General features: G+C 32.6%; 1 protein-coding gene across 2 annotated transcripts in view; it reads left to right on the top strand.

The window, feature by feature from the left end:
• KIAA1549L (KIAA1549 like) overlaps positions 1-12763 on the top strand; it is a 155637-nt gene that overhangs the window by 77169 nt on the left and 65705 nt on the right. For both annotated transcript variants that reach the window (XM_087951028.1, XM_026664635.2), the window contains exons 8-11: positions 2771-2830; positions 4449-4600; positions 5481-5652; positions 8964-9127. In XM_087951028.1, the coding sequence (XP_087807154.1) occupies positions 2771-2830; positions 4449-4600; positions 5481-5652; positions 8964-9127 (548 nt within the window). The remainder of the gene's footprint in view (positions 1-2770; positions 2831-4448; positions 4601-5480; positions 5653-8963; positions 9128-12763) is intronic.

Here is a 12763-nt window from a genome sequence, read left to right as displayed (position 1 = left end):
AGATTTAGAATATTAAACTTTAATTAAAGAGTTTAATAAGATTATGGTATTGATGTTATTATAAAACTTTCATTATAGTATTTTGTTTTTAATATTTAGATCTATTGTTTAACTATGTATTTAATTGGTTTGGATGTATTATTCAGTTAGAAGGTACCAAGCAAAATCGGATTGGGTATTTTAAAGATTAATTTGATTAATTTAGTGGGGAGATAGAAAGGCATCATACTCTGATTAGTGATTTCAGGAGAAATTTTTTTCTTTTTAAAAGGAATGAGACAAAGGTATAATAGAGAATGGACAAAAGATATAAATATAATGACTCAAATTAAGATGATTAATTAAGATAGAATTAAGAAGAGTGAAATATGTGGAGAAGTTAATATAGAAGACTTAGAATGATAAATAAAATAAGTAATGATATGTAAGATGAGCATGAATATAATTGAAGTCCATGAAAAGAGAGATACCTGGGTCCAAGTTACTTTCCAAAAAGATCTTTTTTATGTTTTGTGTGTTGTGTGTATATGTTGTTGTTTTTTTTGGGGAGAATTAATAAAACCTTGTAGAAATATAGAATGAGAATAATGGTAACTAAGTCAGAAAGAAATAGATGAAATAATAATAATAAAATTGAATAAGAGTAAAGAGAAATAAAGGGAAATTGGATAAGAGGTTTTTGTATGTTTATATGGAAATGGTTTAAAACAGAATTATAGTTTATCTGACTTGTTAAATTTATAATGGAAAAAGGTTAAACATGTAATGGATAATGATGACTTGTGTGTTTTGAAAATTAATAAAACTTGTTTTTTTTTAAAAAAGAATATTGACAAGCAGGGGGTACATGAAGCTTCATACGGAAAGAGTTTTGAAACCAGAGCTGCTGCAGAGGAGGCCTGTTGCTTTGTCCAAATACCGTCCCCTTGTTTAGCAACTGCAATCCATTCCTTAAATAAAAATAAAAATATTATTAAGCAAAATGGTTGCTAAGTGAACTCACGTCTCTGAGGGAGAAAGAGAAATACTGTAAAAATCCCTGATTGTTGCTGCCCCATTCAATATTGTCTCCCACAATGACCGATGCCTGACAAATTTTCTTTCTCCCCCCCCCCTCCCATTTTTTTGCCCCTCGCAGTGCATAGAGATTGCTTAAACAGACTGTTTCTTCCTGAAGCTGCTTTTCTGGGCAATATAGTACTTCTCTAAATTTGCTAACATTTCACAGTGAAGGTTTTGGTAATTATGCACACAAAATTTGGTCCTAAAGGTGTGCAAAGGTCAGAAAGTATATTTTTAAATTTACAGTTGTTAAATGAGATAGCCGCTAAACAAAGAGTGGCTGTACCTCATGAACCTTGCGAGGAGAGGGACTTTTAATAGATCTTCTCTACAAGACCTGCCTGTATCAGCATTTTTCAGGCTAGTTTTATAATGACTTTTGTCTTTTCAAGAGACAAATCGTGTGGAAAATAGGCAGGAATATCAGGTTTGCCACATTAAATTATATATAAAAAAGGTGGAATACGATATGGGAGAAATAAATAACTATTGTAAAAAAAATTCTGGAGTTTGAGTAAAATAACTTTGAACTACATAATTTGTAGTTGTCAATCCAGAATATTAAAATGACTATAATAGGGTTCATGTAGACACATGAAGTAGTACCTTGGGACCTCTTATTGCAGTCTAGAAGGGGGGGGTGTCTTCAAATCTTGTTTTCACAAATCCTTGGCCATTTTTCTCCAAAGTACCCTCTTGTTCACTCATTTGCCAGACAAAAGTCTTGTGGCAGTTCTGTTCCTTGAATAGTTTGACCTGGCAAGAAGGTATATGCTAAAGAAAGAACTACTTCTTTCAAAAGAAAGAATTTATTTAGGTTTTTTTTTCTTTTTGTATAGAATAAAACTCAGTAAGTGTTATTAGTGACCTAGAAGAAATTGGAAGGAAGAAAAAAAAGAAGAAGAAATTGCTGTCTTGAGAGGTTGATTTTAATCACTATTAATTCAAGAACTAATTGCTCCCTCACCTCCAGGAACTCTCACAACTTCATAGAGACAATATCTCAACGAATGTAATAAGGAATCTATACTACAGAAAATTTTACTAATCCTAATTTGTGCCTAAATTTATAGATGTAGCCCTGTTGCTTCTGTTTTGGGGAAATATAGTTTTTCCCCTACCTTGCTTTCAGTTGCTTCTGAAGGAGTAAACTCCAACTCCAAACATCTCCTTTAAAAAGAAAGCCAACCTAAGAGAAGGAAACTATTTCCTGATTGGCCTCTGGATATGATTTTCACTGACTTCTGTTGTCTCTGCCCATCACCTGGATGAATAGGATAGCTAATTTTTTTGTCACCCTTTGAATTTCTTTTGAAGTGGATTTTTTCCACCTTCACTATAATCATATTTCAGTTGTCTTTTATTTTTACAGTTACCCAAAATCTGATGAACAAATTCAGAAGGGAATTATGATTTCAGTTTATATGCCAAATAGGAGTAGCAATAAATTACATGCAGGGTTTGATTTCCAAAGAACACCAACTCCTATATTTTATCCGGTGCACAATTTATAATGTAATCTTATAAAACTTATTTGAAAAGTGTAGATGATCTGTGTGATTTTCCCTTTGTATGTGAGTTTGACAATCTGATTCTGGACTTTTAGAAATAAGGAATACTGGCATAGCCCAAGAAAAAAAAAAGACAATTTGGAAAATGTGAGGCTAGTTGAGTATTTGATTGCTTTGTTTCCTGTTTTATTTTAAAGCACTGGAATATCCAAATCTTGATACTTCAGAAGCAACTAGAGATTACTGGGTGATTACAGGTAAATGATTTTTTTAAAAAAAACAAAACAGTATTTTCCTAATTTTCTTACCTTAAATTTGTTTTTCTCACATGAAAGAACCTTGACACTGTGAGGACAGTTAAAATGAGCATTATATCTGCCATTTTTAGGTGACTTTGTAAAGTATTAAATAGAGACGTCTGCAAATTATTGCCTTATTCAGTTAGTTCTTTGAAAAAAGAACTATGAATTTCATATCCAAAAATAATATGCCCAAGGTTTACAAGAACCTTAACAAAAATAACGAGGTATACAACGTGTTGATTTATAAATACATATTGGCCATATATACATCTGGCTGTCTCATAGCAACATACTTATACTGTTCCTCTCAGCATGCATATGAGAAGGGTTGGTTTTTCCCTGCTAGCTCTCCTTTTTCAACAATCTGCCCCCTACATTCCAAACAACTCTACTAGTGAGATTAATTTCCTGAGAAAATCCAATTTGTCTAATGGAATAAAAGACACATTCTTGGAAAAATACAAGTGGGATTTGTTTTTTTTTGTTTTTGCTAAATCATAGAACACAGTAGTTAAGAAAACATGAACATTCTCAGTCTGCATGGTTAACTATGCAAGTTGCATATTTTCTCTGCTTAAGAAAAAAAGAATTGTAAGAACAATATTTTTTTCTGCAATGCAACTGTGCTTCGGCACAATTCATTCATGTTGCAGTTTTGTGGAGAAATGTGGAATTTTCTAAATCTGCAGGTTTTGTGCAGCTGTGCTTCGGTTTAAATTACTTCCACAGAAAACATTTATCTCCTGAATTGAAACAAATACTTTGTTATGTAACTGATTACTTCCAATTTGTTTGGGCTACAGCATAAGTAGAAACCAGTCATTTCTTGGAAGGACAAATATTTCTTGTGTTTCTGTGATTCCCAGTGTAAATCTAATGGAATTTCTGTTCTTCATTTCTCAATAAATAAGCTTTTTAGAAATCTCTTTTAGAGATTTCTTTTTTTCTCTTTTGGAACTTTCAAATGTTGTTTTTTTAAGTGTACAATATTCAATATAGCATAGGGAATATACATGTGTGCAGATACTGTTTTTTATTTCACAGTGACCTTTAACAATTGTGATTATCCATCAGAACATTTTATCCATATTTTTATAATCATTTTAACATGGCAATTCATTTTTTTATTGTAATTGTCATCTGTTCATCATTTAAAAGGGCGGTGTCCACATGGAGATCAATATTTAAATTATATATTTAACAATAATCAAAATGATGCTAATAAAACAACTATTTAATCTTTTAGAACCCAAGTAAAAAAATATATAATCTTCTAATAATAAGATAAGCTATAAAATAGTATAAGCTAATTCCACAATAGGATTCATGGAATGTGCTTCCAAGCCATTTTTAAATAAAAATGTTTTACAGATACGTTGCAGGATTAAGATATATTTTAAAGACCAATTAAAGGTTACACAGTACTTGTACACATGTACAAGCCTGTATTGAATATTGTACATAAAAACACACAATACATGAAATTGTTGAAAGAAAAACATTTTTTAAAGTGTATATGTTAATATATCTTTAATTCACTGCTGCAGTATGCATTTTCCTTCTATTTTTGTAGTTATTCTCGGAGTTGACATTACATTTCTGGGGGTAAATAACCAAAGTTTTGCAAGACTCATGGAGCAACGTTTAGCACCACTGTTCATGATGTCTCATCAACAAGAAAGACGATTTAAACGAGCCACTACTATTGGCAGCTTTACTGTGCAGGTAAAGACAAGAACTAAAGACAATTCTTAAGTTTCTCCCTCTTTTGCAGTATTTGGGGGGCGGGGCGGGTATCAACCAGAAACTTCATATTGTAGTGAAGATTATGAGCAATTAAGATTTTTCTGTTCATTTTTATTACTGTTCCCCTCCATTAATTGGTTATCTGATTTGTACATGGTTGCATAAAAAGGAAATCTAAGAGCAGGATCTGGTTATTTGGTGTGTGAACCTAGGTTAGGTGTCTGATCTGTTTTGATTGGAGCGGAGTTTATGAAGCACCAAGAAGCTGGAATCACTCGGATTAATTTAGGACCTAGAAACTAAAATGCGAAAGGAATGCAAATAAATTTGAGTGTGCTATTATGTGAATATACATCAAGTGACTTTCATGGATAACAAGAGAAAAGTGAAAATTCTGTTTTTCTGACAGGTGAAAAGAGTAAGCCTACAATACAAATCCTGGCATTTAGTAGGTGTATACTCCTGTGTACTATAGAAGACAAATTTTGTATGTTTATTTTTGGTTCATCCATGTCTCTCAATAAATGAACTAATCTAGCCAGGTTTTGTTTGTGAGCTTTCTGCCAAGGAAATCAATTCCTGAACAAAGAGTTAGTGTCTGGAATACTGAGATTTGCAGCCCTGTCTATGTATAAACTTGTCAATATAGGATACAAACAAGTTCCCACTGGTATTTCTGAACTAAATAACTTCCTTCTGAATATTCATGAATGTTGCAAATTTAATTGAAAATGTAATTTAAATTTACAAGCCTATTTGCAAATTAATGTGTCTTTTGTGGGATACAGAAATGAATGTATTAACTTTATAGATGTAATTGCTTTCTATGGTCTGTATTTGTGTGTTGTTGTTTTTTAAGATGGTAAAAATGCAGCGAATTCCAGGTCCCCGGGAGCCTGCTGAATTGACTTACTATATTTTATACAATGGGGAACCTTTGTTGGGCACAATAGCTGCTAAACGTTTGACTACGGTTGATTCACAAAGGATGGCCTTGACCCTCGGATATGTTGTTCAAGTACAAGCTGATCGTAAGAAATATTTTCTTTGCTTCCCTCTTCCTCTTTTAGATGTTTAATTGTAATTCTTATGAATTGTAATGAAATTGTAACGAAAACCTTCTAGTGCTGAGACTTATTTAAAATGTTATCTTCTGTAGTTGCTTATTAGTTGCTTTTTTCTCTTTGAATACTATATCACATTCTTTAGAACAATATCATATGGAAGAACTTTCTGAGAATATAGGATATATACATAAATATGTGTGTGAGAGTATGTTATTTGTGAGATTATAATTTACATTGACCCTTTGGATTATAGGAAGTGTAAACATGCCATAATGATAGCCCAGAATTAAAACAAATCTTAGATTCAGCCTGTTTCAATGCAGTAAACGTGGCATGGTCTGTACAAACGTACTAGTCTTCGTTTTGAATTGCACAGTGTACTTTCCACCTGTCTTAGTGACTTCTTGCCTGCTCCCTGTGTTGTGATTTTTGTTTTACATTCATCTAATTTTTAAGAAGCTGATAAGTTGAGAAGCTGCATGTTGTTATAGTTGGTAGTAAAAGATATATGGTTTATATAACAACAACATCCCATATCCTGCTCATTTCTTAGAAGTCAGTTTGTGTGTATGTATTGTCAACCTCTTGTTTTACTGAAGCAAGAGATGAATGATTTTGAGAACCTACGTACCTTCTTTGCTGTTTCCTTTATTTAAGCAAGCAAGAAAGCAAGTCACCTATATCTACTCTTAACCCCAACAACTATCTAGTCTTTTCTGTAGCTTTTTGTTATGTATAAAGTGAAATGGTGTAATGAATGGTTAAGATAAGCTAAAGTGTGAAATTGTTTGAAATTGGTATCTTTTCTTTGCTTATTTGGAAACTGTGAGGAGTATATAGATAACCGAAGAACCTATCTTATATAAAGTACTTGCTGGTTTAAAGGAGGATAAAGTGGCTGAATAAAACAGATCAATATCTGAATTTGTTAAGCTAAGATTCTAATACTCTGAAGTAGGTCAACGTATCTTCTCCAGAGCAAGGCATTTTTAAATTACAGTTAAGAATTGGCTGTTTATCTATAGTTTTATCAAGACTGAAATTGTGTATATTAATTGTAGACAAAGAAAGAAGTGTATGGTAAATTATTCTAACATTGCAGATAATTTCTATGTTTATTTCCACATATTACAATATATCCTAGGTTGCAGAATATAATGCATTCTGGAATGCATTCAATTAACATTGTACAGTTCCTATACCAGGAAAAATAGTAAACTCTGACACAAATGAGAACTAAACAATTGCTCATTAATACGTTCTCACATTGGACCCAGTGGAAATAGGAACTACTTTATATAAAACAAACTATTGAGCTAAGTACTATTATGCAGACAGATAATAGCTCACCCAGATTCCTTTTGCTTACCTGTGTATTGATTTTTTTTTTTATAGTAGTGTTAGCACTTGGTTAAGCTAAATATGTTTGGTGCTTTTTATGTATTTAGATATTTTTAGGTAATTAAGACTATTATATTTTCAGAAGTTTGGAGCTGGTTTTCATTATAGTTGAAAATAGTAAGATAAAAAAATAGAAAACTAATATGTTCTACCATCTCTATAGATGTTAAGTGCAGGTAAAGCCCATTTCAAATCAATTGGGGAATAGAAATATTTTGAGAACATCTGCATATAATGGTTTAACAGTTTTTTTAAAGTTTACGACTATTGATTTCAGAATAGAGAAGCTGAATAAAAAGAACCAATATGCATCCTTGTTTCACAGACCACTGAGTAAAGAAATCCCTTAGTTTCGTGTGCCTTAATCTCCGTTAGCGATTTTCAGATTCCTAAATTATGCTAAATTGTTTTCTTAACAACTACAAAATTCTGCTGTTCTAAGCAATCTGCAAATTTCTAGTCAGATGACTGAAACATTACTTTATGGTGACATTTAGCAGATTAAGCAGTCTATAATGTTTAGGAGCCAAATTATTTCCCTTTTTTATACATAGCCATCACAGTGGCCTGCCCTCATTCTGCCTGGATTTCAGCTGTAGTCTTGGTAAAAAGAGCCAAACATAAAGTTAGTAAATAAGCTTGAATAGGTGAGACCATGCAGATACTTTCATTTCCCCCCCCATAAAGTGAACTTGTGGAAAGCACCCATTAGTTTTCCAGTTGAAAAATGCATAAAGGAACGCTGCTGCCAGTCAAATTTGGTGGACAGTTTATACTCTGGAAGTTTTGTTTTTGAAGCCAAGACTCTTGTACTGCTCCTTCATGCATTTCAGTTTATGTCCTGAAAGATGGATTTTGCAATCAATTTTTCCATGCCAATATACATATATAATATTGCATTGCCTTTAGAAATCATATTAATAGCAATGGAGTATGTAAAACTGTTCTAATAATGGCTAAAAATGATTTATCCTGCAATAGGCTAACTTCATTGGTTTCAAAAGATATCTTTAAAAATAGTGGAAAAAAAACCTAGTACTGTAGTAAAACTCATTTTTATAGACTTTTTGACCACTTTAGTTCAAAAAGAAGCCCAAAGGTATGTTTTGAATATCAGTGTACAATATTCCCCATTTTTAGGTGTTAAGACCAGTTTCAGACTGGTTGCTTATTGGTCAGATAACTTCATGTCGAAGCAGCAACAACTGCTACTCTGGGCAGAATTAATAAATGATTTTATTTAATGAATAAATGATTTTATTTAATGAATAATGATTTTATTTAATGAATAATGATTAATTATTATCATTAAAATTATTAATGATTTAATCATTACAATTAACAAATAAATCATTAATATAACAAACCATTATATTAATGATTTAATGAATTTACAACAGCAGAGAGATTTTAATTTAAAAATTACATTAGATTGGTAGCCTCTAACAATAGAAGACTCATATGCACACATTGCTGTTCTACATTTATAATGTGCTAGTCCTATGCTTTTTTGTATAAATGTCTAAATAAAATTGATGCTGTTGAATATAATTGAGTGTGAGGAGTAATCTATTTCTTCATGATAGAGCATAGTTGGTATGCTTAGGGAAAACCTCATGTCAGAGGTTTCAGTTAACATAGGAGAAATAGGAAAAAAAATTCTGACTGAACAAATAGACTAGCCTTTTCTAAACTGACATTCTCCTGATGCATTGTGAGACTAGCACCAAGATTTTGAGTCCCAGTTCATCTGGAAGAATTTTGGATTGGAGAAAACGAGAGAAAAATGTATTCAGTCAAATGGATCATTGCTCTGATTCAATGTAAGTAAACTTTATAAGTTTATTTCTTTCCTTTTCTCTTGATGTATGCAGCTGTAGTTAAAAACCCACCCAACAATTTATGGATCATTGCAGCAGTGTTGGCTCCCATAGCAGTTGTTACAGTCATCATCCTTATCATCACAGCTGTTCTATGCAGGAAGAACAAAAATGACTTCAAGGCAGACACCATGATGAACTTGCCACAAAGAGCCAAGGTAGGCTATTTTCATCCTAGGCATAGGGCATATGAATTTGTTTCTTCAGACTTACATTCTTCATCCATGTGTGCAAGATAAGTTAATTGTGTTGTGTTTAGACAAAGTTTTACGAAGGCATTAATGTATGCTCAAAGACTGATTGCACCCATTCCTACTGACAGGAACTAGCATGATTGACATCCGAAAAGGCACCACTTGTTTTTGATAATTGGATGAAAATGAATTAAATATAGGCTTGTTAAGTCTCCCTGATTCATAGGAAGAACTCTATATTTTATCCTTTGTCCTTTTGTTCCAAATAGTAGAAAATGAAAGGTATTTTTTTAGTTGATTTCCATATAATTGAACTGGAAGCAGTGCTAAACTTCAGAGTTACCCAACTCATCCCATTCCCCAACAGTAGTCACCCAGAGAATTGCAAGTAATGGGCAATATCACATGGACCTTGTCTATCAAGAGTATTAAGACTTATTCTACTCATTAAAGCACCTTTTCATTCTGTTTTTTTTTAATTTTACACATGAATTCTGTAATAAGGAGATTAGCATGTAAATGGCATCAGATGCTTGTTTTATTATTTCTGTATCAAAATTACGGTTGAATAAATTAGATTTGTTTGCTGACAGAAGCAAAGCCATTTTATTTCTGTTGTAATGATAGTGCTATTTCAGTATTTAAAATTATAAAGGCTGGCAAATAATGTGTGTGTGTGTGTGTGTGTAGATGGTATGCAGCATACCTGATTCACAGTCCATCACCTACAAAATGTCGTGTGGACATTTGTCTTTCTAGTTTCCTAAAACTGCATATTACTTAATTGGGAGTAACCTAAAATATATTAATGTCTATGTATTACAATCTAAGAATTATAAATAAACGCAGAATATTAGGATAGCATGGTTGCAAAGAAATATAGACATTTATTCATTTATTGAGTCAGCATGTCAAACTAAGCTGGTGCCACCATTCCAAAATTATGAATAAAATCTGCTGTTTAATACCTAGATTTATATTGTGGATTCCAGATTCTAAAGTAAGTGATTTTTAATATCTGCCTTTATTGAATTTAGGGCAATGAATGAATGAATGAATGAATTCTTTATTGGCCAAGTGTGATTAGACACACAAGGAATTTGTCTTGGTGCATATGCTCTCAGTGTACATAAAAAGAAAAGATACATTTGTCAAGAATCATAAGGTACAACACTTAATGATAGTCACAGGATACAAATAAGCAATCAAATCATACTAGGAAACAGTCAATATAAATCATAAGAATACAAGCAACAAAGTTACAGTCGTACAGTCACAAGTGGGAGGGAATGGTAGGAGTGATGAGAAGATTAATAGTAATAGTAATGCAGACTTAGTAAATAGTTGGACAGTGTTGAGGGAATTATTTGTTTAGCAGAGTGATGGCGTACGGGAAAAACTGTTCTTTGGTCATTTTAATAAAAAAATGGTTTCATCTTCATAAAAAATCTTCAATAGTTATTAAAATAACTTTAAACCTTCTGTCATAATAATTCATGTATAATACAAAGATTGAGGTTAAAATCTGACAATTCAGTTTCTATTTTAGTAAAGAAATAGTAGAACTATTAGCTTAATTAGATTGAGACTATTTTTAGTTATTACTATCTTAAGATGATATACTTTGTTTTAAAATTTCAGAAACATGACATTTGAACAAATGCTTGGAGATATCAGTAATTCCCTTCCGTCCCAACATACTGTGACTTTACAGTGATATACAGTGATCTATTTCATATTATCTTTTGCATATCAAAACATATTGTAATTGGAGGATGTAAGAGCTTTGACAAATTGAGAGACCCAGATAGATTATAGTTTGATAAATTGCAGCTCTAGTCTCCAGTGTGAGTTAGTTATGGCTCCCATTTTGCAGTAATTGCATTTATGTATGTGAGCAAAATTTAGATTATGTTGGGAATACTTTAACTTTATTATTCCCTAATGTCATTGCTCCACAGGCTGCCCCTGCAATAACTCTGAGGAGAGGGAATCCTTTCATTCAGGAAAATGGCTCCCATCTGAAGCATTTTTTTATAGATTCCTCTGATTTCTCTGCTGTAATACTAATTAGTATTGATTAATAACTTATTTTCATTTTAACCTCTTTGAGCATTGACTTCTTATCATAAAAGGAAAGTAGCTAATTGTTAAATATAAAAGTCTCACAGTGTAAATAGTTGTTAATAATATTTCATACCGTATTTAAATATGCTGTGTATTATTTGTGTAGCTATTTTTTAAAAGTTGTCTGACACTGCTTGCAACTCTTCTGAATGAAACATTTGATTTGCAATAGGATTACTTTATTGTTTTAAAATCTTGTTTGTTGCTGCTTATATTTTGAATATGGCTGTTAAGAACGTTTTGGTGCGTTATTTTTTAAGAATGTGCAATCCACGTTTGTGATAAGAAATCTTGGTATTTTGCATTGCTTGCAGTGCTGTGTAGTGTCTGTTTTCCTTTCCCAGCTTGCTCTGATTTCAGGTCTCAGAGGGGAACACAGTGCATAGAGCTGCGTAATCAGTCCTGTATTCCTGCTGCTAACACAGCAGCTTCTGTACACAGCAGCCCTTTACACCGAAGGCCTACCTACTGGACCATTTCATAAAAACCCTCTCTCAGTGAATGGATCTAAGCAGTTCAATTAAACCTTTAGATTAAACACTGCAGTGCATGGTGACCAAGAGGAAAAAGATTTTGCTGCACCTCTGAGGCTGCACTGTAGGAAGAATTCCTTAAAGGAATCTAAAGGAATTTGCAAGAGATCAGTGGCTTTTTGAAAAAGAGTACAGCATCTTGAGACTACTTTGATTTCTTTACCATCTTCATTGATTTTGCTTCAAGTGACTTAACTACAACATGAGGAAAAATGAGGGTTTCCCCCCCCCCCCACAGAAGAATCATTGTATATATGCATTTCTCTTCTTTTTATATTTGTTGAAAATGAGCTTAGCCAAATTTAGTTTTTTACCTGATGCAACCTGAATATGATAAAAGAATGAATTATTTAATCTGAGTGCACTAGAACTCTTTTTATTTTTAATCTTTTGACTCCATTACTATAAATAGTGCATCCTTTGTTCCTTTTAATTAATAGCATCAATTTGCAGCTAATGGTTTTAAATTTGAAAATTGAGGGGAAATGCCTTACTTTCAGCCAAGTCAATAAACTTATTCCAGTTTTCAATATAAAACCAAGAAAAGTCCCATTTCAAAATCGTCAGATAGAAAGGGCTGCAACAGTTGGAAGTTGGAATGAAATTAAAACCCGGAGCGGGGGGAGCAGCTTCTTTTGAAACAAGAAATAGAGCAGTTCCAGCCAATTAATAATTTATCTACCAGTCCATTAACCTCTTCCCACATCCTGCTATGCTGCCTCATTGTGGTCAGGAAGGGATGTTCCTGGGAAGAAAGAACAAGAAGACTGGAATGTATGCCAAGAATATATAATCCCAACAGGGTCCTACTAGTTTTGCAACTAAAGGAAATAAACATCTCTTTGGGCAGCAGCAATATAGGAAGATGCTGAAGGTAGGTTTTACTTTAAGTATATTTTCATATTGTATGGGAAAGGCAATTCCAAACCAAGAAAACCAC

Source organism: Notechis scutatus, chromosome 1 (genome assembly GCF_049901735.1).
Source record: "Notechis scutatus isolate UNSWTSFEM ecotype Mainland chromosome 1, rNotScu1.2, whole genome shotgun sequence".
NCBI lineage: Eukaryota > Metazoa > Chordata > Lepidosauria > Squamata > Elapidae > Notechis > Notechis scutatus.
The sequence above is the reverse complement of the archived record's forward strand: the minus strand, read 5'-3'. Positions and strand labels throughout refer to the sequence as shown.